The 26,364-nt window shown below is 49.2% G+C and overlaps 1 protein-coding gene across 3 annotated transcripts in view; it reads right to left on the minus strand.

Moving 5' to 3' along the window:
* The window catches only part of Grik3 (glutamate ionotropic receptor kainate type subunit 3), a 215,814-nt gene continuing 189,450 nt past the window's right edge, over window positions 1–26,364 (minus strand). For 2 of the 3 annotated variants that reach the window (XM_070008968.1, XM_070008967.1), the window contains exons 12-17: window positions 24,068–24,186; window positions 20,956–21,173; window positions 9,549–9,771; window positions 8,834–9,084; window positions 7,866–7,952; window positions 1–6,269 (exon numbers count right to left, since the gene is read on the minus strand). In XM_070008968.1, the coding sequence (XP_069865069.1) occupies window positions 6,075–6,269; window positions 7,866–7,952; window positions 8,834–9,084; window positions 9,549–9,771; window positions 20,956–21,173; window positions 24,068–24,186 (1,093 nt within the window). In that variant the 3' untranslated portion in view covers window positions 1–6,074. The remainder of the gene's footprint in view (window positions 6,270–7,865; window positions 7,953–8,833; window positions 9,085–9,548; window positions 9,772–20,955; window positions 21,174–24,067; window positions 24,187–26,364) is intronic. The other variant, XM_070008969.1, reaches the window with a different exon arrangement.

Below are 26,364 nucleotides of genomic sequence, written 5' to 3' on the forward strand. Positions count from 1 at the left end.
CTTCATACAGCAAACTGTGCACTTGGATATATCACAGTGTCTTAAAAAGGAAAATAATCAGATTTGTTTGGAAATTTATTTACATCAGCCTAGAATGATTGGCAAGTAACACAGTTACTATGAAACCCAAATTGTTACAAAATGTTTACAAAAAACTATATTCATAGAAATTCTGCATGTCCACAAAGGGCATCCCCTGAATGGCCCAGAGACCAGTGTGTGGGAACCGTGTCGGATGGGAGTGTGTGTGGGGTGTCCAGGCACTCTGGTCTGGGTGGTAGGACAGCCCAGGGCTCTCAGAAGCCCATGGTGCTGTTTTTTTTTTGGGGGGGGAGCTCAGCCCAGGGGCTGGGAACTGAGGTTCCCCCTCACGGAGGTCCAGCCAGGAAACAGGCCCAGGCAGAGGCGGGCTGGGGTTTCGGAGCACAGTGGCATGAGGGTCCCTGGAGACCTCTGGTCCCTGTGGAGCCAGGACCTGACCCTTCTCAGGGGCTGGATTCAGATGCAAGGCATGGCCAGGGTCCCAGAGGCCGACCTGGGGTTAAGTACAGATGGCCTGATGCTTGGGGCTAAAGCAGGAGGCAGGCTGCGGACCACACAAAGCAAAGCCTAGTCCAGAACTTTTCTCCCCTGCATGCTCCAGAGATGTTCGGACCCATGAAGGAGCTAAAGGACGGGACTTGCAGGGAGAGGGCAGGGAAGGAGGTCCGTGAGGCCTCCCAGCAGCTTTCTGCCTACCGCTCTGCAAAGACACAGCACGGGAGAGGGACAGACATATGACACTGGACTGGGCCAGGACAGGAATGTCCTGCTTGCCTCTCCTCTTTTGCCTCTCTGATTCAACTGGTCTCTGGGTCAGATAAATTGGGCAGGGCATCTGAGGTGGGACAGACTCATTGCTGGCATCTTACCAAGTCCATAGCTGCTTCCTTCTGACTTGAGGCCTCAAGAGTTTTGATCTAGAAAACACACAAACAGGAGGCAGGGGTAATTGGAGGTCCCCTGTTGTAGAAAGCAGGGGAATGAGAGTCGGATGATAGCTAGGTCACGGGGTGTGGCATGGCATACCCGCAAGGCCCTTGGGCTTTTCTCTTCAGAAAGTGTTTTGCACAAGCATGTGCTGTGGGCACCTTTGAGAGGGGTGAGAAGCTGAAGCTGCGGCCACCTTCAAGAATCACCCTGCCTCCTAGACTGCACTGCAGGCAAAGCCTGACACCTATCCGTTCAACTCTGCAGGCAGGGATGTGAACAGACCTGGGGGCGGCCCCCCCGGTCCCAGCTCCCCCGATTGCCCTGGGTTGAGACTGTGATGTTGGCACAGGGGTGAAGCACTGCTCAATTCTACTTCCCAGACAATCTGCCCCCCACATCCCCCTTCCTGCCACAGACCACTTCCAGGAGACAAGGTCCTACCTCCCATCTTCCAGCCTCACATGCTGTCGGCCTGCCCCAACCTGGGAGCACTGCAACCTCTGTTTTGGACCTTGCTGTGGTACCCTCCCTCCCCATGTGTCTCTCATCAAGTTCCCACCCAGACTGGCTGGGTTCTGAACACTCTGTGTGCAGACGTGCGGGGAAGGGTTGTATACACAGGGAGTATGGGACATATATACACTGTGCATATATGTATATATATATACAGCATATATATTACATTCATATATATATATATCTATATATAGTACAAAACATTAACCTTCTACCTAAAACATTTCTGTGACTTCACATACCACCTCAGCTCTACAATGTTAATTCTAGGACAAATCCAGGACAGAAATGAGAACTTGATTCAAACTGGCATGGGGAGGAAGGGAAGGAGCCTTCCTTCCACAGTAGCTAACTGCTTCAGCCCATCCCAGATGTGTTCTCCTGACCTAGGACTTCCAGATGTGTCCAATCCAGAGACCCATCCATAGGGCTATGGGCCTGTTCCTTGCATCTGTCGGTGGGGCTGGTCTGGTTCATACAGCTGGGTTCATATCACTGGGCCCTTTTTTTCAGCTGGGTATTCACACGGACAATTCCAGACCTGGACAAGCCTGTTCTCTGATGCTGGTGCAGATGGCAGGGCTGACTCAGGGAGGGATCAGCTTCAGGTTGAGTGAGACAGTAGTGGCTACCTCCTGTCCCCTGCCTTCTAGGAAAGAAGGCAGGAAGGGATATTCTGTATTCTGGTTCTTGGTGAATGCGTGCCTGGGTCTGACTTCTGCCTTTCCATCCCCAGGATTTAAGGAGGGGAAGCCATGCCTAACTTCTTTGGAACCCCGGCCCCATCCTGGGCCAGGGTTGGTGACGTCCTGTGCTGCGGCCTGCAGCCTGAGCCTGGATGTGCTTTTCCAGCTGGGAGAATGCACCAAAAGTGGATAGTTCTCCTGTGCCTCTGAGACTCAGAGTTCAGCTCACTGGTCAGGGGATCATTTTCCCTCAGGGGATCAAGAGACCAGCAGTAGATCAAGGGGCAGTCAGGAGGCTCATTATCCCCAAACCCCAGGGCCTTGTTGGGGGCTGGGGAAGGGCGGTCTCCACATGGTTGCTCCTCAGTGTGTCCCAGGTAAGCAGGTGGAGGGCCAGCCCTGGCACTGTGTATGTGTGGGTGACATGCTCTTCTGCTCAGGACTAGCATATAGGACCACAGGGGACAGCCAGGTGCCTGCTCAGGCAGTTGCTTTTGCTCTGTCCAAACCAGCATTTATGTTTCCTGTTGCTCCTCAGTGCCTCTGTGCACACATGTGTATACACACACTCCTGTGCATGCCATGCCATGTGATCTGCCCCTGTCTCTAGGCCCAAGGAGCACTGGGAACACCTCTCTCACCATCCTTCCCTCCCATCTCACAGTTGGAGCATCAATTCAATGCCCTGGAGAGACAGCTCGGACAGGCAGGGTGGTCTTGAGGACAAGCGCAGGACACCCGGCAGAGTGTGAACATCAGCCTCATGTCCAGGCGTAAGGCAGCAGTGGGAGGGGAGATCACATGGCATATATAATCTCTCATCCTTGCAGGAGTCTAAAAATGATTCCAGTCCAGTACCTTTGTGGAGACTTCCCTAGTTAAACCGTACTTTCGTTGACCCACCGTTCTTTACTCCTTTCATGAAACTCTTCCCATCTCACGCCACTTCCTTTTCCTTCTCCCATCACAATCTATGTATGTGCATAGCCTCAAAAGAACATGACACATTCATAAGAGTGTCACGCACAAAAGCACATGTGTGTAACTTGAGTATGATGTGGACATGTGGTAAGGAACTCTATTGGACAACATAGGACAGTGGTTAATGATTGGTGACAGCAAACTCTTACCAGGAGTTGAAAAGAAAAAAAAAAGGTCCCTCTAAACAGGACAATCTGCCTATAACCAAGGAGCCAGCAGCCATGAGCCCCCAATGAGTTTTGCTTCCATTTGGCTGTCTTCCTGTGTCCCTCCCTACATGACCTCAGGAAATGTGTGGCAAATGATCCTTTCCAAGACAAGCATGCAAACAGACCCTGACATCCTGCTTTCTGATTGTCCATGTCTGCTTCCACTGTGAGCTGAATCATATGTGCGTGACTGAACACATGTGAGCACACACACATACATACTCCAATCCCACAAAACTCCTGACATTCAACATGCATTATCCCATGCAGCAAGACAGTCTGATTCTGTTCTCTTTCTGCTCTTGGCTAGGCACATAAGCCTACATCCATGTAGATACACCATACACACACACAGACACACACACACACAGACACACACACACACACACACACAATCTCACACAGATGGACTCCTTGGTGACATGGCTTCTCCTTTTGCACATATTTGGCTATGCTGCAGGTTTTATCCTGCCCTCCACCCTCTACTATTCACTGAACAAATGCACACAGATACACACACACACACACAAGCACACATACATGAATCAACTCACCAGAACCCCATCACAACATGGCTTCTTCTGTTTTTACATAGATAGGGCTCTGTTGCTGGTTCAGAGTTGTCTCCCTCATCTCCAATTTGCTCTCTCTCTCTCTCTCTCTCTCTCTTTCTCTCTCTCTCTCTCTCTCTCACACACACACACACGTACATGCACACACTCAGATCCCAAAGGAGTCCCCTATTATTGCATGCTCTGGACTATAACACAGTCCATATCTGTCCTTTACTCTCAGCCCCCCAAACTCACACAAACTCAGACAAATACACATGCATGTGCACACCCTACCTCCTGGCAACATGGCTTTCCCTATCTTTCCATGCACTGGGGTCTGCTGGATGTCTAAGCCCCCTTTTCCCCGCTCCAGTGTAGACAGCCATCAGAGCTGCCGGGCCTGGGGAAGCAGCGAGTTGGGTCTTGTGGTTTCCAGCCTGGAGGAGAAACAGGCTGGATCACAGGAGCCCAAGGGCTCTCCTGCTCTGCTCTCCTTACCTCTGCTGAGAAGGTCTTGGAAGTGGAAATGTCACTCTTCTCAGCAGCACCAGGAGAGAGAGGGAAAGGGGATGGCTAGTGGTCCCTGGTTCTCTGTCCAGAATTTCCAGCCCTGCTCAGAGATTAGCCTTACCCTTGGCTGTGGGAGACCTGCTGGCCCTATCATGCTCTCTTTAAGGACACTTTGTACCTAACCCTTCATGTCTGATTCGTTTCTAAGAATGTGTGAGTCTTTGACTTTCAGAGAACTCATCGAAACAAGCTGGGACCCACGAGTCATCTGGCCCTGCCCTCACCGGTCTCCGTTTGCTGCCACTCCTCTGTTGTCTTCCCTAAGCCTCATAAGGCTGTAGCTGCTCCGGACAAGAGACAAGGGGCCAGGGCAGCCTTGTGTCTCTGTGTTGGGTCTTTGGTTAATTCTCCAGAGGCAGCTTCTCCCTTCCCCATCCTTGGGACTTCTGCAGCTACCCCCTAGGATATCTAGGGATATCTTGTCCCTAAAGCTTTTCTTTTCTTTTTTTTTTTTTTGGTGGGGATATCTTCAGGTCTGGTAAGTCCAGGAGATTTTTTTGGGTCGTCTCTGGATTTTTCCACCTACCCCCATGCTAGCTTGTACAGTAGGATATTGGCCCTTATTTTGAGGAGGGTGACTTTCACTTCAATTTCGGTTCCTCTTCTTTCTAGGATGACAGAGGGAGGCCGAGTTCAACTGGATAAAAATGAGGAGTTGCTGATGAATAGATGGCAAAGAGCTCAAGTTCCAACATGCCAACAGGGTTTAGAAAACAGCTTGTTAACCAGCAAAATAAGGTCCATGGCTCAAGGACTCAGGGGATTTTCCTAGAATCTACTGTACTTCTGCTGGGCTTCCAGTATCAGTGGAGTCTTTGGGCATCCTTTGTGAGGGATTTAACAGGTCTTCTCTCCTATGGCCAGAAAGTGAAGGGGAATTTGCTGTGGTCACCACTCCATTTATATTCCTCAAGACTTTCTAGAGGAGAGCCATTGAGGCATTGTCCATAAGAATCTAAAATGGCGGCATCTATCTGTGCATTCTCTTCTCTCCCATACCCAAGCTCCTAAAGGAGCTGTCATGGATGAAGCTATGTCCAAAGATCAGGGCCATGTGAATAGACCCTAAGGGGTTAAAGTCTTCCTTTTCCAAGGAATATAGGTTGGCCATCCCCTGGCTTCCATTGGGATCCACACTATAATATCCTTAAGGCGCCCAAGGTTTGTGCCTCTAGTCTCAGTCAAGCCCTAGGAGATCTGGGCTCTTGGGGATAAAGTGGCAATATAAGAGCTGCCTCCCATTTTCTGTGGCCTCTACAGGGCCTTGGCAGAAACGTTTGATGCTGGAGGAGAGTAGAGGGGTGGGAGGGTGAGTTTGGCCTGAGAGAGGCATGTGCTTCCTTTGGCCTTGGCTATCTTGGCTGGCAGCTTTAGAATCCCACAGAAGAGACAAGAAGACAATGGAGCCCAAGAAGCTGGCCTGAGGGCCTGCGGGTTTCCTGGTAGGTGAAGAACAGAGGGTTCCTGGCCCAACATGCAGGCAGTGGGTCTGTCCCCAAACCCAGTCTGGGTTAGGGATGTTCCTTCTGGTCTCCTTTGCTCTGCTCTGTTTTGTGCCAGGCCTACAGTCCCCACCTCCCCTGTGCCTAGGGGAACACAGGGGCTAATGATGTACTGCAGGTCATGCTGTCCTTGCCCGGAAGCCGGCGGTCATTGAATGTGTGCATGTTAATGACGGCGTCTGTCTTGACCATCATGGGAGGCTGTGGTTTGTGCTTGACTCGACGCTGGCAAGTGAGAGAAAAACGAATCTCATCGGCCACAGTGCTGCAGAAGGATCTCTGCAGGAGGAAAAGGGGCACATGAATAGCTCCTGCTTCTTCAACTTTTGCTAGCTTCTTTCCTCCAAAGGCTATCCTGTCTTTCCTATACCTTTGCCTCACCATCCCTCTGCTTCTCTCCTGTTCTCCCCCCCATCCCCATTAAAAGATGATTGCAAAGCCCACATGCTTGTTTGGAGACTAAAGTAAAAAGGGCAGGTAGTAATATCTCTCATCTCACCCCTTTTCACAGATGAGCACATCAAGGCTTTGATTGGCGTGTGTGTTAAAAGTCTGATGAGCTTCATTTACCTGCCCTGGACTCTAGGGCGGGAACCAGTCACAGTCCAGAAGCACTATGGACACATAGGTAGCCCATTCATTCCAACCGAGGGACATTGAGGAAACCCCAGTGCATGTTTGTGAAGGGGACAATTGGGAGGCAGGTCCCTGCAGGGCTGTTGGTGGCAGTAATCTCCTTCTGGACCGGGTCCCTGCAGGTAGCCAAGAGGCACGGCAAGTGTGTAGGTTGTCACAGCTATCTGACGGCGGTGGCTTTAACAGCAGATATTGTCCTGCGCTTGTATGGAGTGCAGTGGGGGTGGGTGATGACCCAACTTCCCCAGTGAGGCCAGAACATTAGCACAGGAAGGCTTTAAATTCCAGCTCTGCCTCTTACCAGTTGTGGCCTTTTCTGGACTCTTTTCTTACCTACTAGATGCAAATTATCACTACCCTCCAGACTGCCTTTTTACACTCTGTAAGTATCTATGGAGACTCTACAATTTGCCTGGCACTGTCCTAGGTGTGAGGTTTGGAGCTATGCATTTGATCCTAGCCTGAGGGAACTGTGGTCGTATGATGGGACAGAAACTGAACAAAGGTGAGAAAAACAAATAATTTTAGGCAATGATAACTATGATTGATCACTTTAAGAGAATAAGGCGGTGAACTGGGATAGAGAGAGGCTGTGGATGGGAGCAGCCAGGGTGATGTGAGGTAAAACCTGAGTGACCAGATGGTACCAAGAATATGGTGTACAGGGGCAGAGCTTCACACATGAGTAGAATAGGACATGAAAAGACTGTGAGGAAGAGAAATGCTTGTGGTGTGGTCTAAAAAGGTCAGCTTGTACAGGGCAGGGCAGAGTAAGGAAGGAGGTCCCTCCCATGGACTTTTGGGTGGAATTAGAGTCCAGTGCTATCCTAACTGGGAATTCTAAAGAGTCTTTCTTTCTTTTCTTTTCTCTTTATTTTTTAGGTCTGAAACCAGGACTTGAACTCAGTGCATTTGCTCATTGGCTAGCAATCTCCAACCCCCAAAATCTTCTTTCCTCTCCTTCCCTTCCCTTCCTTCCTTTTCTTTCTTTTTCTCTCTCCCTCTCTTGTCCCTTCCCTCTCTCCCTTCCCTTCTCTCCCTCCCCCACCCTCTAGGGAGTACTGGGGTTTGAATTCAGGATCTTGCATCTGCTAGGCAGGTGCTCTACCACTGAGTCCTGTCTCCAACTTTCTTGCTTTAGTTATTTTTCAAATAGGGTCTCACATGTTTTCCTGGGCTGTCTGGACCTTGAACCTCCTATTTAATGCTTACAGCAGAACTGAGGTGATAGGCATTTACCATCAGACTCCAGATGGAATCTCCAAAACCTTTGCCAAGGCTGGTTTCAAACCATGATCCTCTCGATGATCTCTGCCTCCCGAGTAGCTAGGATCAAAGACAGGCGCCATTGTGCCTACCTCCATTTCATTTGGGTAGCTGTATCAGCTTCCTGCTGTAATGGGCCCTCCACCATTAGTCCACTTGCAGCCTCCTGCCACACTGGACCTGGATCCCTTTGAATCTCTCTGGAAGGGGTGATGCCCTGAGCTAAAGTCTGTCAGCTCAGGTGTGCATTTAAACCACATTTGAAAAATGCCAAAGTCAGGCTCCACCATAGGCCAATTAAACAGTGTCTGGGAGTGAGGCCAGGGCATTAGCACTTAAAACTCTCCCTATGGTTCTAATTTGCTACAGGGACTCAGAACTACTGCCCAGCCACACTTGAATTAATCAGGCTGGTAAAGCCTAGTTCCGCTGTCTGCACGCCTGGGCCAGCCCTCTTAACTTTTCTTTTCTTCTCCTTCTTTTCTTTTTAAACTTTCGATTATGGAAATTTCTAAATATATGCAAAAGTAGTGAGAAGAGTATAATGAACCTCAAATGCTACCATCACCCAGCTTGAACAATCAACCTGGGTTTTTTTTTTTAATAAAGGAGATAATACATTTTTGAGTTAAGTTTTAAACAGGGTACCAGCCCTGTACGACTTGTGGATGGCAGTGGGGAAGCACAGAGGTTGAAAGGCCACTTTTGGAAAGAGTAGTTTGGAGGTTGTGGCCTCCAGGCTGGTGGCAATGGTGACTTGGCTTGGGGTGGAGAAACAGTGGTGGGAAATGTGCTTCATCAGGACCGAGGTAGAGCTGGCAGGACTTCCCAGGGGACTGGAGACAGGGTGGCTATTGTCACAGTGTGCCCGGACTATAGGAGGATGGAAACCAAACCAATCTCATGGTTCCCTCCCCCCGTGCAGCCCAGCTGGGCCTCACCTGCTCTCGCTCTGCTGTCTTTCGCAGCTTGTACACAAATTCGCCTACAGCCACCAGCACCGACAGGACCAGGCCGGCAGCCAGGACAATGAAGATGCCACCGATCTTCTGGATGCCCAGGGCACTGGCCTCCTTGTTGTCCTCTTCAGGGCATCCGCTGCCCCGCCACCACTTCTCCTTCATGATGTGTAGCTTGTCCTCCTCCTGCAGCTGCAGGATGGCAATGGTGATCTTGTCCCGGTATGGAGAACCTGGCAGTGGGAGAGGGGACCCCTGGCTGTTGGTGGCATCCTCTTGCCCCCTCCAACGCCTCTGGGCAGAGCCAGCGCTCTGGGTCAGCTCAGCTCAGTCAGCGCTCAGTCAGTGCCTAGCAAGGAGGATCCTATCGCTGAGGTCTTTCTCTAAATCTATGCAGGGGGCCTGGTGGGAGGTCCTGTTCACTGAGGGCCAGTCTCTATAAAAGGTGCTGAACCAGCAGGGTGGGGTGAGGAAGAGAATCGACACCCCCATGTTTTTGTCCTAGCCATCACTGCTTAGGGCAAAGCATGACCTCTTCTGGTATGCTCCATCCCTGTGCTTATGGCTGAGGAAGCACCACCGTTTCAGGTTCAATGGGTCAAGGTGGGGGACCACATGTGTGCATGGCGATGAGGGCACTCTCATCCACCCCCTCTTCATGTCCTGCCACCCTCCCACTGCTGGCACCCTTGCTCACCCATGGGGGTGCCGATGCCGTAGCCCTTGGAGTCGATGAGGCCCCCGATCTGGGTGAGATTACAGTTCCTCTGGGTGACATACTCGATGGTGGTGGACTCCATTAGCAGTGCGTAGTCTGCTGTTAGTGTCCGCTGAATGCCCTCCTCATTGTTCTTCACCAGCGCCGAGGGCTTGCTGCTCATGAAGGCCCACATCTTCTCAAAGGTGGAGATCTTAGATTTCTGGGTGGCAAGAGAGAGGGGAAAGCCCATATGGTTACTGAGGCCCCCAGGAAATGTGTTTTGCAAGTCTACGTAGCCAGGCTGGGGTTACTGACCTTGGCTGGCACTCTTCAGGAGAGCCACCTATTGCTCCGATGTGGAAACTGAGGCCCACCCTGGGAGGAGGGCGGCAAAGCACACTGAGGGAGAGCGGTAAAGATGAGATTCCAACAATGACTCACTTCTTGGAAACCCAGATTTTTTGCCCTGGTACAAGTGATTTTTCAGACCAACGTGTGTGTGTGTGTGTGTGTGTGTGTGTGTGTGTGTGTGTGTGTGTGTGTGTGTGTGTGTGTGTGTGTGTGTGTGTGTGTGTGTGTATGTGTGTGTGTGATACTGGGACTTGAACTCAGGACTGTCCTTGTTTGGCTTTTATTCTCAAGGCTGGTGCTATACCACTTGAGCCATACTTTCACTTCTGGCTTTTTGCTCATTAGTTATACAAGAGTCTCTTGGAATTTTCTACCCATGCTGGTTTCTAACCTTGATCCTGAAATCTCAGTTTCATGAGTAGCTAGAATTACAGATGTGAGCCACAGGCACCCGGAAAGACTGACTTTTTTGGGGGGGTCCGGTCATGGGGCCTGAACTCTGGGCTGGGTGATGTCCCTCAGCTCTTCAGCTCAAGGCTAGCTCTCTACTACTTGAGCCACAGTGCCACTTCTGGCTTTTTGCTTATGAGGTACTGAGGAATTGAACTCAGGGCCTCATGCATGCAAGGCAAGTGCTCTATCACTGAGCCATCTTCCCAGCCCCAAGACTGACTTTTAAAAGTTAAATTTTCTCTAACATCTATTAAACAGTCAGTGTGTCCAGGCTTTACCTAAGTGTGCCTTCCTTGCATTAATCCTTTGATCCTTCATAGTATCACAAGAGGCAGGTGCTAGAATTAGCCCCATTTTATGAATGGGAAAGTTGAGGCTTGTCTGAGGTTAACCAGGTTCTACATGGCAGAGCTAGGCCCCAAGCCCAGGCCCTCGTGCCTGAGTCCATGACTGTAACTCAGTAGGCCTGGGTCCCTTTTCTACAGCAAAGTAGCCTCATTTTGTCTGGGTGTCAGGGGAAGACTGATGGGTAGGTTTGACTTCAGCACTGAGAGAGGCAGAACAGAGCTTGCAAAGGTGGAAAAGACTGGGGGTAGTTGAAACATATAGTTTGTAAGCCCCTGTGGCTGCCCCACAGACTGGGGCCATGGTACTTTGCATGGGTAGAACCAGTGTTCCAAAGACCAGGTCTAGTGGGTAGCAGCTGCCCTTGGGGAGATGCAGACAGATCACTAGGACCAGAAGGGAGGTCCAGGGCTGCCCAGGGAGAACGTACAGACCAGGGCACAAGGTTTTCAGGAGGCATCTTGGTGTGTGCCAGCTCCCTTCTCCTAGCAGGGTGGCACTGTCCCAGTTGGTCTGTGGAAGTGGGGGGCTGTGCGGCACCCCCTCCCCCCATCGTATGGGCTTTGTCTCAGTCTGGCTGTGGCTTTCTGTGATGTTAGCCTGTCTGGCTGGCACCCAGCCCAGCTCTGGCGTGCGTGACAGCATGGGTGTGATCCCACAGGCTGGCACAGGCTTGGGGGATGTGCAGAGGGTGAGGAAGAAGCTGTGCCTAGCAGGAATGAGGAAGGGATCCTGGGAGGAACATGTACTTTCTGCCTCTGCCAAGGGATGAGCCCTCTGTAATCGGTCCTAGAGACCTCTCATTAGGGGAGGAAGTCAGGACGGATCCTCAAAGCAAAGGCAGGACTAACTGGAATTTCATGTGAGAGGTGATCAGGTGAGTGCCCATAATAACTCCTTTGGGTGCAAGGAATGGGGCAGCCATTCCTCTGCCTGGAGATTCACCTGCCCCAAAGCCAAAGGCATGAAGGCCTCAGATGCCCAAAGCCTTGCTGGGCTCCATCAGCTCCTCCTGGTCCTCAGCCTCTCCTGGGGAGGTTACCTGCAGTCACCTCTGCTCCAGCTACTCAGCTTCCTCCACAGTGACCCTTCTTCCTCTGCACCAGCCTCCCAGCCTTTTGTGCTTAGCAGCAGCACCTCCCCTTGTTTGCCACCAGCTTCTCTTCCCCCAAAGGCTTTCTCATTTCCAGTTTCTCCAGTGCCACATGTGTCTTATTTCCCAGATAATTTCTTTCTTTTTTTTTCTTTTTGGCGGTCATGGGGCTTGAACTCTGGGCCTGGGCGCTGTCCCTCAGCTCTTTAGCTCAAGGCAAGTGCTCTACCACTTGAGCTACAGCGCCACTTCCGGTTTTCTGGTGGTTTATTGGAGATAGGAGTCTCACGGTCTCTCGTGCCTGGGCTGGCTTTGAACCGCGATCCTCAGATCTCAGCCTCCTGAGTAGCTAGGATTACAGGCGTGAGCCACCAGCGCCCAGCTTCCCAGATAATTTCTAAGATGATACTCCTGCTGCCAGTTTCTTTGCCATCCCTGGTTTCTACGATGCTCCTAATGCTCCTACTTCCTGCTAGCATGCCCTATGCCATCCCCTCCTCCTGAGCAGGGGATAGACCTACTGGCTTGCTTTTAATTGCTCCCCAAAGTGATGGGACATTGCTTCTAAGGTGAGCTATAAGGGATTGTGACTTAATCTTGCTTGTTTGTGCTCTCTCTGGCTCTTCTCTCCTAATGGAAATGCGGCCATGCTGTGAACTGCCTCCTGTAATCTCCACAGAGGGTGGCATCTGGTCAACAGTGAAGAACTAAACCTCAGTCCATCACACTCAACCATGTGTTTAGAAGCGAGGCCCTGAGGTGACTGCAGTGCTGGCCACCAGCCTGCAGCTTCTAGCCTTAGGAGATGTCCTGAGCTGAAGCAGGCAGATCAGCTCTGCTGGGTTCCTGCTCCTCAAACTGTGAAATAAAAGATGCTGTTTTAAGACACTCAGTTGTGGGCGATTTGTTATACAGCAGTAGATAACTAATACACTCTCTTGCCTTCATACTCTCATGAGCTATTTTTGTTCTTGATATAGTTGCTTTTTCAGATAATTATTAACTTGAACTATTGCTATAATCAAATTATCCAAGTCCAACCATCTCTGCTTTGCCAGATCCGGAATATTCTGGTTATTGTGACCTGAATGTTGTTCTTCCTCAGTGTTTCTGGTTCCATATTTGCTGTGTGTTCCTATCTCTTCTGCTTTCAAAATCTCTCTCTCCAGACATGGGAACCAGGGGTGCAAAAGGCCATCAGAACTCCCCTTATATTTCCTAATGCATCTACCCATTAATCCATGAATCCATGCATGCATACATTCATCCCTCTCATTCCTCCCTCATCTGGTCATGGTCCCACTCAATATACTTGTCCACCCAGTAGTTGATTCCACTGACTATCCAACTATGTATCTGCCCTTTTACTTCTTTACCACCTCTTTCTTCCATCATCTGTCCATCCATCCATCCATCCATCCATCCATCCATCCATCCATCCATCCATCCACCCACCCATCCATTCTTCTCCCCAGATATCCATCATCACTTTGTCCACCTTTACTCTTTTTCCTCCAAGCTCACCGCTTTCATGGCCTTTAGGCAGAAAGATATGCAATCCTGCTTCTCTGGGGTGGCCTCCCATTGTTGCCTGAGCTCTTGGGCCCCTTTTCTGTTGCATCTGCTCCCCCTTAAGTCCTACCCTTCAGCAATTTTGGGGGTTATAAAACTGAAAAGCCCCCTCTGGACTGTCTGTGGTACTGTGAGATAAAGCCAGAGCCTCTCTCCTATCATCATGGACATGGTCACCAGAGACCTGAATCTGTCACTGGCCTGAGTTATGGTAACCTCCCCAGGGAAGGGAGTCCTGCATACTTAAGAGTTCCAGTGTCATGCCACCTGTCTCAGCTCTGGTGGAACCTTAATAAGGACTACTTTGAGGCCAGTCACCCAAATCAATTAATGGAATCATTTGGAGCAGCCAATACAGGGCAATCTGCCAGGATTGGAGATGCTTTATTTTTAAATCAGGAAAATTGGCAAGAAAGGAAGTTTCAGGCTCACGACTTTCAATTCCAACCTCCTCAAGGAAGTAAATTGATGTCCCCCAAGTGAAGATTTTTAAGCTCCAGAATTTAACATTTCTGCACAAGATGAGTCCATATATATGTATATATATACATATATACATATATGTATATGTATGTATATATTTCAAATGGAGCTGAATCCCAGGGATCCTGTGCGCAGAGGCAGCTGCAGTGTGATTCCATGCGAGACCTTGGGTATTTTCCATACTGGAAAGGAGGTCTTTCCCCAAATTAATTAGCTTGCTCATCCCTGGCGGTGCAGTCTTGGGACTACTGCATCCGTGACCTCAGGCAGTTAATCACTCCAGATGGGTTATTTCCACGGTGACCAGAGGCTTCTCTGTGCTTCTTGCCTCTGCCTGTGGTTACAGCACCCAGCAACATACTGGATGCCACACAGATACCTCTGAAGCTGGCCTGTCAGAGGAGATGGCTGACCCTCTGCAGCAGGGAGGTTAGAGGCACCAGGAAGGGGCAGGTCCACTGTGTGGATTCTGGGGTCACACTAACCTGGGTTCAAATGCAAGCTCCTTTGTGACCCCAGGTAACAGAACCTCACTTCCCACTGTAAATTGGAATTTTAAGAATGCCTAAGCTAGGCACCAGTGGCTTGCACCTGTAGTCCTTAGCTACTAATGAGGGTGAGATCTGAGAATTGTGTTCGAAGTCAGTTTGAGACGTAGGAAAGTCCTTGATACTCATATTCTATTAACCACCAAAAAGCTAGAAGTAGAGCTATGGTTCCATGGTAGAGTGCCAGTCCTAAGTGGAAAGGCTGACAGCACCTAGGCACTGAGTTCAAGCCTAGTATTGGCACACACGCGCACACACACACACACACACACACACACACACACACACACACACACACACACACACACACACACACACACACACACACACACCTAGTGCATAGAGCTACTGTGAACATTCTGTGAGAAAGATTGGGGGAAGTGCTATGACCACAAGAGCTAGGTCCCTGAGCTTTATGTGGCCTACATCAGGCTTCTCTGTAAGGCTCCTTAATTCTCTCCAAAGAGAAACTGTGCAGAGTAGATACAGAAAGTTAATGATACTTAGGAGTAGAAAATGTAAATGCTGATAGGGCCAGGCCCAGTATGGGAAGGAGCTGGAGAAGGCTAGGTGGGAATCTAGAAAATGGAGCCAGACATTGCCTCTGAGCTCCCAGCAACTGCTGCCCTGCAAGAGAGCCAGCTGAAGGATGCCAGATCAGTCACATTTTCAAGAGGCTGGATGTGTGAATTTTTTAAAAGCAAAAACCTCCAAATTTCAAAATTCTTGTAACTAATTAAAAAATCCTCATCTCTACATTAAAAAAATAAAAAGCAAGAGGCTCCACAAATAATGTCTACAGGATGGATAGGCATGTGTAGCTCCAGTTTCCAAAAATAAACAATAAAGATAGTTAACAGAGCCAGGCTACTCAGGAGGCTGAGATCTGAGGATCGCTGTTCAAAGCCAGCCCGTGAGGCTCTAATCTCCAATAAACCACCAGAAAACCGGAAGTGGCGCTGTGCTCAAGCACTCGCCTTGAGCTGAAGAGTGCAAGGACAGCGCCCAAGCCCAGAGTTCAAGCCCCATGATCGACCAAAAAAAGAAAAAAAGAAAAAAAAAGGGAAATAGCAAGATAGTTAACAGTAGGTCAGGTACCACTAGCTTATACCTATAACACTAACTACTTAAGAGACAGAGATCAGGAGGCTTGTGGTTCAAGAGCAGCCTGGGCAAAAAGTTGTCGAGACTCCTAACTCAGTCAAGAAGTCGGTGTAGTGGCATGTGCCTGTCATTTCAGCTACATGGGAAACTTAAATAGAATCGCTGTCCTGACTGGCCTGGGCATAAGAGCAAGGTCTAATCTCAAAAATAAGCAAAGAGGACTGGAGACATAGCTCAACTGGTAGAGTGCCTGCTTAGCAAGCCCATGGCTCTGAGTGTGCTAGGTACTGTCATAAACTCTATACATAAATCCTTCCATTTTACCATCTCACTAACAGATAACTAAGGCACAGGAAGGGTCTTAGTGACTAGTGACTTAACAGTTTCTTTCCTTCCTTCCTTCCTTCCTTCCTTCCTTCCTTCCTTCCTTCCTTCCTTCCTTCCTTCCTGCCTTCCTTCCTTCCTTCCTGCCTTCCTTCCTTCCTTCCTTCCTTCCTTCCCTCCATCCCTCCTTTCCTTCTTTCCTTCTGTGCTAGTAATGGGGCTTGAACTTAGGATCTGGGAGCTGTCCCTTAGCTTTTTCATTCAAGGCTAGCATTACCACTTGAGCCACAGTTCCACTTCTGGTTAATTAGAAGAGTCTCTCAAGCTTTTCTGCTCAGACTGGCCTCAAACTACAATGCTCAACCCAGCCTTCTGAATAGCTAGAATGACAGGCATGAGCCACCAGCACCAGCTCAACTTAGCAGTTTTCAATGACTTCTCTATTGACTTTTGCCAATATAGCCTTTACCTGTTGCTGCTCAGGTGCCTGCTCCTGCTAGATTTCTATTTTCAAGACTTCCAGACTCTTCTCACATTGCTCACCTCCAGGCAAAGACCACAGATGACCACCAGATGACAGGAGGAACCAAAGTCCCCCACAGAGTCCAGTAGGTCCAGTCAAAGAGACCTGGAAGAAGATGGCCAGGTGCTGCTGGCTGGCCCCTCTCCAGTGTGTTTGGTAAGTCATCTGCCTCCAGAGGAGGGAACTTAGGGGCAGTAACAGCCGTGGCCCTGGAATAGCTACTGGCTGTGCATCAGCCCACTGATTTCTCTGGCAGATCGCTGCATGGAAATCAGTGTCTGCATCATACAAGTGAGCAAACTGAGGTGTAAAAGAAGTGTGATGACTTGGCCCAGGTCACCCAATAGAGACAGCATCCTCACCTCCTGGCCTGTTTGTCAAACAGGTGCTACTTCACTGAGCAAGTCTGGGCCATTGTTGCTGAGTCCCTGCATTTCAGCCCTCTCTCTTTTCTTCTGCTACGAAAGCTGAGGATGAGGCTGTAGAAGCTGGCAGCTGAGTCTGGGGCGCATTCAGGAACGAGTCTGCTGTATAGCTGGGTCCAGGAGATAGGCAGGTGGACCACTCCAAGTGCCTTCCAGGTTAGATGTTTGCCACCAAGGCCTCTACAGGGGCAGGTGTGTAAATTCCAGGAGCCTGGGATTCAGCTCCCTTCCATCATCATTCCTACCCCTTTCTTTGGCTGCCTTCCCTGTGTGGAGCTCCCCAGGCCTACCACGCAAAGAGGGAGGAATTCCTACAGAAGCTGCCTTCCCACATTCTCTCCCTTCAAAGCTGCCCAGCTTCCTGCATAGAGCATGTCCCCTCCCCCCCACTCTTTACATTTTGCCTACATATTTTCCCAGCCAAACTACTTTCAAAAGCCTCCTTTTTCATCTCCTAATTAATTTTTATCTTCTAAGACTGAGGGAGGACAACACGGGAGACACTGTTTGTGATGTCTGCTGCTCCCTGACAACTCTCCAAGGCAAAGCTCCTGGAGAGGGACAGGTCTGCCTCTAGCAACATCCCTGGCAGGCTGCTGGCTGGAGGCTGGAGCAGAGGGCACTTGGACTCCCAGAGAGCCTGATGGCCTGCTTCCTGATGTCAGCATCTTTGGACAGAAAGGGGGTGCTCCCTGATGATCCACTCTCAGCTGAGGGATGGGAAGAAAGGGGGCCATGACTGTTTACAGTCTAGCCAGGAGTATGCTAATCAAAGAAAGGAACCCCATTTTCCTGGTACTTCGGGACATTCATGGAATGGGCCCTGGGGGTTCGGAACCTCAGCGCTACCTTCTGCATTGCCTCCTGCCATCCTTTAATTCAACAACAGTATTCAGATGGCATGTAATGATTGTCTGGGCAAGTCTAAGGTGCCAGGACTGTGTTGTACTATGAATAGGGTACACCTAACTGTGGCTTCATTCTTCACTAAGTGAGACTTGCCGTGAGGGCTATGGTAAGGTCTTTAGGGAGGCAATATGGATCTAAGTGACAAAGAGCGTGGGCTTTGCAGCTGGATTACTTGGGTTCAAATCATAGCTTTGAATTTCACATGCTGGGAATGATTAGGCAAGTCAGTTAGCCTCTCTGAACCTTGTTTTCATTTTGCCTGCTAGGGTTGTTCTGAGGATGGTGTGAGTGAATAGAGGTCAAATGATTGCAAAATGTCTGGCACGCAGTAGGTGCTCAATAAGTGTTACTGTGATTGTTGACTGTGACAATGACCTCTAGACCTTTGGGCTATTCTTAGAACTGACCTCTGTCTAACCCTAGTGACAACTTTGTTGTACATACTCTTGTGCAGGGGAGAGGACAGCCTTCCAGGAGAGGACCCCAGAGTGGGCAAAGGAGAGGACACTGTGTGTGCAGACAGACCTCCTGACCTTGTGCCTGGCTCCACGCATTGATCTGCTGGGGAATCCAGCTCCTGTGGGTCCTGCCTCTGGTCAGAGTGGAGTCTCCTTCCAGCCCTAACCTGCAGATATGCTGTGATAACAAGGAGATGTGGACCCAGCTCAGGAGGTCCAGGGCAGAGGCTGGGAAAGATGGAGGTTTGTCCAGATACCCAGTGGGCGGGGTGCTTCCAGCTCACTCTCTGAGCTGGCATTATTGTATCTGATCAGGCTCCTCCCCTCACATGACAGTCCCATCCATGCTGCTGTCAGGAGAGAAAGCCAGGAAAAGGAGCTTCATGTAGGTTCAGGCAGGGGACAGTGTGGCTGGACACACAGGGATGAACTGGCCATCGGGACACCGTGATAGTGGATATGGTAGTGCAGCAGGATGTGCAGTGACTGTCTCTACTCAACCAGGCCTTGAGCCCCAGAGTCCCCTGTGGGTGGTGGCATCCATGTTCCTCTCCTTGCCGTGCCACTTGCAGGGAAGGTAGGTGAGGATGGAGTGGGTTGCAGGGGAGATGGTTGCTGCTTGATGCTGAGGACAGAGGCTCAGTGGGGAGCTGGGCCTCGGCTCTGGGAAGCCAATCTGAGCATCTTAGCATGGAGGGAGGGTGAGGGCATCCAATCAGCCGCAATGAGCCTGTATCGGGCTTATTTATGCCGTTTCCCTTTGATCGGGAGCCCTGCTTAGAGATGGGCTCATGTGTAATGCATGAGAGCAGCTCTGGCATAGTCAAAGGGCTGGACTACAGCCCAGGGATAGGCAGGGAGCAGACGTGTGTGTGTGTGTGCACGCACACACACACACACACACACACACACACTCAGATACACATGCATATGTGAGCCATATCTCTCATACAGACTCGTACATGCAGACATGCACATATGCATAGGCCATCACACACACAAACACACATACACACAGGCCATTAAACACACATTCCTCTTTATTCTTATCTTGGCATACCTCATGGGGACAGTCAAGCAGATAGATAAACATACACTCTGTGCCCATATACACATGGATATTCTGGAACTCACTTGTGTAACTCATAGGCACATGCCCATGTGTCCATATCACAGGGCTGCAGCACACAGAAAGATTACATATACTCAGTGGTGCATACACACATGGATGCAAACACTCATGTCCAGATGGATATCAGCACACCCACACAGGGAGACTACTACAGTCTCATCTGTGCACACGTGTATACAAATGTACCTTTACATGCTATCTACATATAGGCACAAAGTCATGTTAGTATGTACACATACTATCATACTTGCTTATGCTTCAGAACAGACTCGCTGGGAACTTTTGACATAGATAGGCCTATAATCCTAGCTACTCGGGAGGCTTGAGATTTGAGGATCAAAGTTTGAAGCCAATCCAGGCAGGAAAGTCCATAAAACTCATCCCCAATGAACCAGCAAAAAGCTGAAAATGGAGCTGTGGCTCAAATGGGAGGGTGCTGAGTGAAAAAAGCTCAGGGACAGTGCTCAGGCCCTGAGCTGAAGCCCCAGGACTGGCACAAAAAGCGGGGGAAACATAGAGTCCCAAAGAGCTTCTGACACAGCTTTGACAAAGTTTTACTCTCCCCTGGCTCTAAATGTGACCTGTGAGGCACACAATGCTCATGGTGTCTGGGTGGCACATCCAGAGGGGAGGTCCACTCTCCTCTCTCTCCACTAATCTGCTTCCAACCCCGAGTGCGCACACGGGGCTGGATGGGGAGTGCTAGGAGCTCTGGTGCCTGTCCAGTCGTCTGGTAGAAGAATTTCCCATTCAGAGTAAAGGCAAATCCTCCAGCTTCCAGTGACTGAGAGCAGCTGATTAATAAATGAACAGATGAGCTACAGCCACAGAGTTCCCAAGTCCTGATCACTCCTGAGGGGTAATTAGAGCCTCGGATCTCAACGTGTGGTCCCTCCCCGGATCAGCAGTACCGGCATCACCTGAGAACTTGTCAGAAATGCTTGTTCTTGACCCCATCCCAGGCCTTCTTCGGGTGGGGCCAGCACTCTGATCTAATACTGTTGGCTTAGAACACAGGCTTTGGGGAAAGCAGACCTGAGGGTCTGGCTCCTTCAGCTGTGAGTCCTTGGGTTCATGTAAAATAGGAATCATTACCGGGCTACCCTCATAGGACATATCACAAAGGTTAAATTAGCCCCAGCACTGAGCGCAGGACCTGGCCCACTGTTGGCAGCCATTGCTAAGTGTTACTGTAATTCAGTCGTGCTAGAACCCCATTGAAGCAGTCATCCGGCACGTGAGAGCAATTTTATCAAAATGCATCTGCAAGCCGGGGGTGTAACATCCTGAGCAAGGCTCCACTCCAACTTCAAGAGGCACCCCATGCTCACTGGGGAAATGGAGACAACACCCAGACCCCAAGCTAAGGGCAGATGGACCCAGGTCTCTCTGTGTTAGTCCCTTTTCTCCTCCTTTCCCTTCTATTTCCTTTTTCCCTCTGACCTCTGATGATTCACACTTCTTGTCCCACCCACAGAAACTTCTAGAATTTGAGACCAACCTTCATGGTTCACTTCTCCACAGCTGGACCACAACTGGTCCAAACAGAAAGGCCCCAAGTCCTGGGGTTTCTGGCCCATAGGCTCTTGAGTAGTGAGAGGAGGGCAGACTCTTCCTTTCTCACTTTCCTCTTCTTCTCAGTAAAGGGTCAGCTTGGGATATGCCATGAGGAGGAGAGCCTCACCTTGAAGAAGGTCATCGTGGCTCCGTCCTTGACAGCCCCATACTCGATTTTGGTTTGCTTGGCTAGGTCGTCGGCAGAGTCGATGGGCGATTCCATGCGCTCCACGGTTAGGAAGGCAGCCAGGTTGGCCGTGTAGGAGGAGATGATGATGAGTGTGAAGAACCACCAGATGCCACCAATGATGCGTGTAGACAGAGCTTTGGGCATCAATTCAGACCCTGAGGGAGGGGAGGAGACAGGAGGTGCCTTACAATGTGCATGGAGATCAGGGCTGTGTGGTTCCTGTGAGCCATGGCTAGCTATCACTGCTTCTGATAGAAAAGCTGACCAGGGTCCCTCAGCACTACCTGGAAGCTTGTTGGAAATGCAAGTTCCCAGACAGCACCCCAGGACCTAATAAATAGGTAACTTCCAGTTGGGGCTGGGTGGGGAAGGCAGGACCACCCATCTGTCCAATCAGCTTCCAGGTGGTTCTGACCCAGGCTGAAATTTAAGAATCATAGCTCCCAAACAGCACAAGCGTTCACAGGCTGGTCAGCCCCTTGGATACCTATCCATAGACCAGGGTTGTGGGAGTTGGACCCCTGGGTTCTTCCGTGGAACCTACTTTTACTCTCTGTATGATCTTATGCCCAACACTTGCCCTATCTGGGACTTCTGCAGAGTGTGGAGAATTGTCCTTCCTCTGTCCCAGCCTTACAGAAATACTGTGAGGCTGCAATGGTATAATTTGAGGAGAGATTGGTCGGAAATACAAGTGATGTACAAATAGAAGATTGCTATGCGGCACTTGGCAGGAGGAGTAAAATCAACATTTTAGGAAGCTCTAAGTTGAAATATATCACTCTTCCTCCCTGACCTTGGGTGTGGAATACAATTCAGATGAAACCTTCTAACTGAAGTAATTAACTAGGAAGCTTTCAAGAGATTTAAATAGCAAGTGACTCCTGAACTTTCCAGAATATTTGGACCTGCAATCTGAAAAGCGTCTGCTTTGATATGGATGATTTTTTTTTTCCTCTCAAAGAAATGACTCAAGGGAGAGTTTTTCAAATACATAACTATTTTTTTCCCCTCCTAATCAAAACCATGCAGGGAAGGCATTGGGGGCTTGGGCTTTGAATAGCAGCAGGAAGCAGATGAGGGGAAGTTATTACTGCAATAAGGGCCATCTAAGTCTTTCTCGACTGTCACTGAACAAAGATGATGGGCAAAGAAGCAAGGTGAGGCTTTGGGACATTTGTTAATAGTTGGGATAGAGGGAGGCACTCCTCTCGAAGGTTGCCCTTCCACCTGGGACTTCCCAGCTACAGGAGCCTAGGAAGCTCCTCAGCAACCCCTCTCCAGCTGACCACTCTGCACTTCCCAAGTGGCTGCACCTAAGGCTCCAGCTGCCCCCTGCCCCACACCCCCTGCAAAGGGAGAATGGCTTTTTGTTGTTTGCTTGGGACTCCTGCCCAGTGTCAAGCCACTGCTCGGCCTCTGTGTGGCTGAGAAGCCTCTGGGACACAGGACAGATCTACTTCTTTCTCTTCTGTTGAATTCTTGTGCCTAGCACTGGGCACGATGTGGTAGGCACTCAAGAAAATATCATTCAGTAAGCCAAGTTCAGAGATATAAATGGTGCATGTTTTCTCTCATATGCAGAAGCTAGACGTAAAATTCTGGGACTTAATGAATTATGCAGGTCTCTAGGCATTCACACACAGTGAGTCCACAGGAGGATATTCTTAGGAAAGGAACTGAAAGGCACAATGCCTATGTTCAATTGATCATACAAAAGAATATTTATCGAAATGAACTCCAGGAAATGGAAACAAAAGTTTTTTTGTTTGTTGCTGTTTTCATTTTCTTTTTGTCTTGTTTGTCCGTTCATTTATATGTCTTTGGGAGTGTAAGGGGAGGCACAGAAATAGAGGGACAAAGGGTAAACAAATACAGAAGTGGTACTCACTAGGCAATATGTTGAAGATGAACTGTGCGACTTGTGAGTGGGATGGGGAGGAAAAACTGGGAGAGAGAGGGGGAAGGGGTGTCCAAAAAGAAATGAACTCTTTACTTGACTTATATAACTGTAACCCCTCTGTACATCACTTTTATAATAACAATAAGAATGTTTTAAAAAAGAAAACATCATTTGTTCATTCATAGGGAATTTGCTGATAGATGTCTCTTGGGGACAGGAGTTGGTGCTGGGTCTTGAGGATACTGAGAAGAGTGAAGGACAAGGATATTTCCCTTGTCCTTTGAAGCTGCTCCCCCCCCATGCTCCCTAGTTAGGTCCCTCTTTGGCATGCTGGCACAGGTAAATCTGGGCTGCCTCGCCCCCCCCCGCATTCCTTGGGTAAAGAGGCTCTGGCCTTTGGACCCCACAGGTAGAGATCGTGGGTCAAGGGCTCCTGGCCAGTAGTGGGACTGAGGCTGTTCCCCCTAAGGGTCCTGCCTAGCTGGCCCTCTTGCTGTGACTGCTCTCTAACCCCTTGGCATCTCTGCATCCCAGACCTTGAAGTTAGAGCAAGTGCTCTTCTTCTTAGATATTTAAGTAGCTGAGAGATGCCTAAGGGGCTGGCCATGTGTGCAGGATCAGGAGCTGACCTCCTTCAAGGGTGTAAGAGAACCTGGTCCTCTATGAATCCTATTTCTATGTTCCAGCCTCTCCTATGACCAGGAAGTCACAGAGTGCAGACCATGATGCCTCCTAGAGTCTTCTTAGTCCCCCTCTGCCTTATAGCTGTATAGCTAGTCCAAGTTCAAGTACATCAGTTCCTTCCTGAGGAGGCTCCAACCCAGCTCCCAGCCTCTACTTCCTCCTACCCACAGTTCAGCTTTGCTCAGCTCCACTTAACAGTAGAGAGGCCATCAGGATACATGCTACATGTCATAGGTTAGGGTGGCTATGTACTTCAGATCTTGAGCTGGCTCCAGCCAGAGCAGTGTTATGAGGTGAAGATCTGGGTTGAGGGCACCCTGAAGTGTCCTGATGGCACAGTAAGATCTGAGGCTATCCCCAGAGGGTGCGTAGACTGGCTTTCCTGATTCTAGAGAGGTAGATCCATGGGAGAGAGAAGATGCCCTCTCCAGGAAAGGAGGCCGGGGGGCAGGAGGTTCATACCTTGCTGCATCAGAGACCCCATTCCAAACCAGAAGCTGTTGAGTAGAGTGAAGTTGTTCTCTACCACCTCAGAGCCAGGATTGCAGGGATGAGCATCGTACCATTCATAAGGGCTAAACCTGTGGGGCAGAGAGAGGCGGTGAGGGGGTGCTGTAAGGTGACATGTGAAGTGTCAATCACATGTGAGGTGTCAGTGACTCTAGATTACCCTTCCTTGTTGTTCTGCTTGTTCTTCACTGTTGGTGTCCTTTTCTGGTTATAAAAAGAATCCAGGAGCCAGGGGCCAGTGGCTTATCTTGGATCAGGAGGATCTAGGCCAGCCTTGGCAGAAGTCAGCAAGGCTCAGTCTCAACTGAAGATGCTGGATATGGTGGCACATGCCTGTTATTCCAACTAGGATGAGATGATTGTGGTTCGAGTGTGCACCCGGGCAAAAAACAAGACCTTATCTCAAAAATAACCAGTGGGAAAAAAGGACCAGTGATATATACCTGCTTAACAAGTGCCAGCCATGAGTTCAAACCTCAGTATCACAGAAGTAAAAGCACTTTAGAAGCTCCTCTTAAAAAGTATGCGAGCCCTTCAACCTAGCAATTCTGCAACTCCTTCTCCATCCCGGAGGACCCCACTCGTACACCAGCATAAAGTGAAACACACAAGGGTGTTTATCAAATTGTTGTTTGTCATAGAAACAAGACTGGAAAACAACCTAAATGTCCTTCAGTAGAGGAACGATTAAATAAACCAAGCCATAGCTGTGCTTTGAAATATCACAAGGCTGTTGAAAGAGTCTGGGATACTTCTAGATGTTTCCGGTGGGGAAAGATCTTTAACACATAATATCTGGTTTAAGGAAAGTGATAAAAATAAGAGCAATATGATCACATTTATATAAATAGATTCCCAAAGGCATACCTATACAGATGTGTACATATATGTGGAGGTGAATGCATGCTGCAAGTTCTAGTTTCCATACATAAGGAATACCAGTGTTTATCTTTGGACTGGGATATGGAGTAGAATGACAGACAGAACTTTAGGGAGTCCTACTGCCTTATTTGTATTACATGCATTTTTTTAAAATAGAGGACATACTTTTGAGCTTTTGGTATAATTAAAAAAGCAGAATAAAAAAAGGATGCTCTCTGAAGTATTCAGCCAGTATAGAAAAACAATGAGAGAAAGAAAGAAAAAAAACCAAACAAGTGCCCAGGCATCTTACCCCCTGGAAAGAACAATGCAGCATATATTTTTTTTCAGATTTTTCTCTTTGAATATACAAACACATAGACAACAGGGAAATGTTGTTAAGGCTTCCCCAGTGCTTTCTAAGAAAGAGAACTCCTGACTGCTGGAAGGAATCTTGGTTTCTGGTGTGAGTTACAGTTGAAGATGCTGGCTGGAGAGATTGAGAAATGGTGGAGAAAACTCTGGCTGGGAGTAGATGTTAGGGAGAGACAAGTCCAGCAAATTTTGTTGTTTTGTAGTGGTGTGGTGCTCTGTGAGTGTGATGTTGTATGTCTCCTTTATATTTCTCCTCTGGAATGGCCAGTGCGTTCATTACACATTGACCATCGATGCTCCTGGAAGAAGCAGGAAGTTCCCCCAGCAGGAAATTCTAAAGTGAGGCTTCAAGCCAAGTTGAGCATTTTCAAAGGAAATGGTCACGAATTGCTTAGAGCCTCTAAAATCCACAAGAAAGAGATCAAGGATCAGGAGCACCAGGTGGAGAGGCAGTTGTGAGAGGGGATTTAGGAGAAAGCCCTTGGAGAGCCCGGCGCCTGATGCTGAGCGCCAGTGTGGAGCACCTGGAAAGTCTTCAGGGTAGGGGCTGGTTGTGTGTGTGCTTTCTGGGTGAGGAGAGGGCCACAACATGATCAGAGTCCTGTCTCTACCTTGGTGACTGGGGTCAGGTTGTAGCTCTCCCTTGAATGGAGTCAGAATACTTTCAGGTCAAAGGCTTCTAGCTTTCACTTGCTCATAAGGCTGGAGGACCCCAGGTAGCCAAGCTCTAACTCCAATTGTGACCATTAACGGATACCTTCCTCCCTTGTCCAGCCATCATCCATCCTCTCCTCTTCTTTCCTGTCGGGCCTATCAGACCCCCCAACTGCAGAAGTAAAGTTCCCCTCCTGCTACAAAGGAGGACTTAGTGTTGTTAAATTTTCAGGGTGGCGTGGACCTCAGTCTATGACAGCTGCAGGGTAACACAGAAGTCTCTTCTAGGTCTTTTTGTTATCATAATTTTTTGAAAATCATGATTAGTAGCTGCATCTGTCAGAGCTCTGAGCTCATCT

The sequence above is a fragment of the Dipodomys merriami genome, unplaced genomic scaffold, assembly GCF_024711535.1.
Source record: "Dipodomys merriami isolate MVZ:Mamm:240054 unplaced genomic scaffold, mDipMer1.0.p SCAF_71, whole genome shotgun sequence".
NCBI classification, from domain to species: Eukaryota; Metazoa; Chordata; class Mammalia; order Rodentia; family Heteromyidae; genus Dipodomys; species Dipodomys merriami.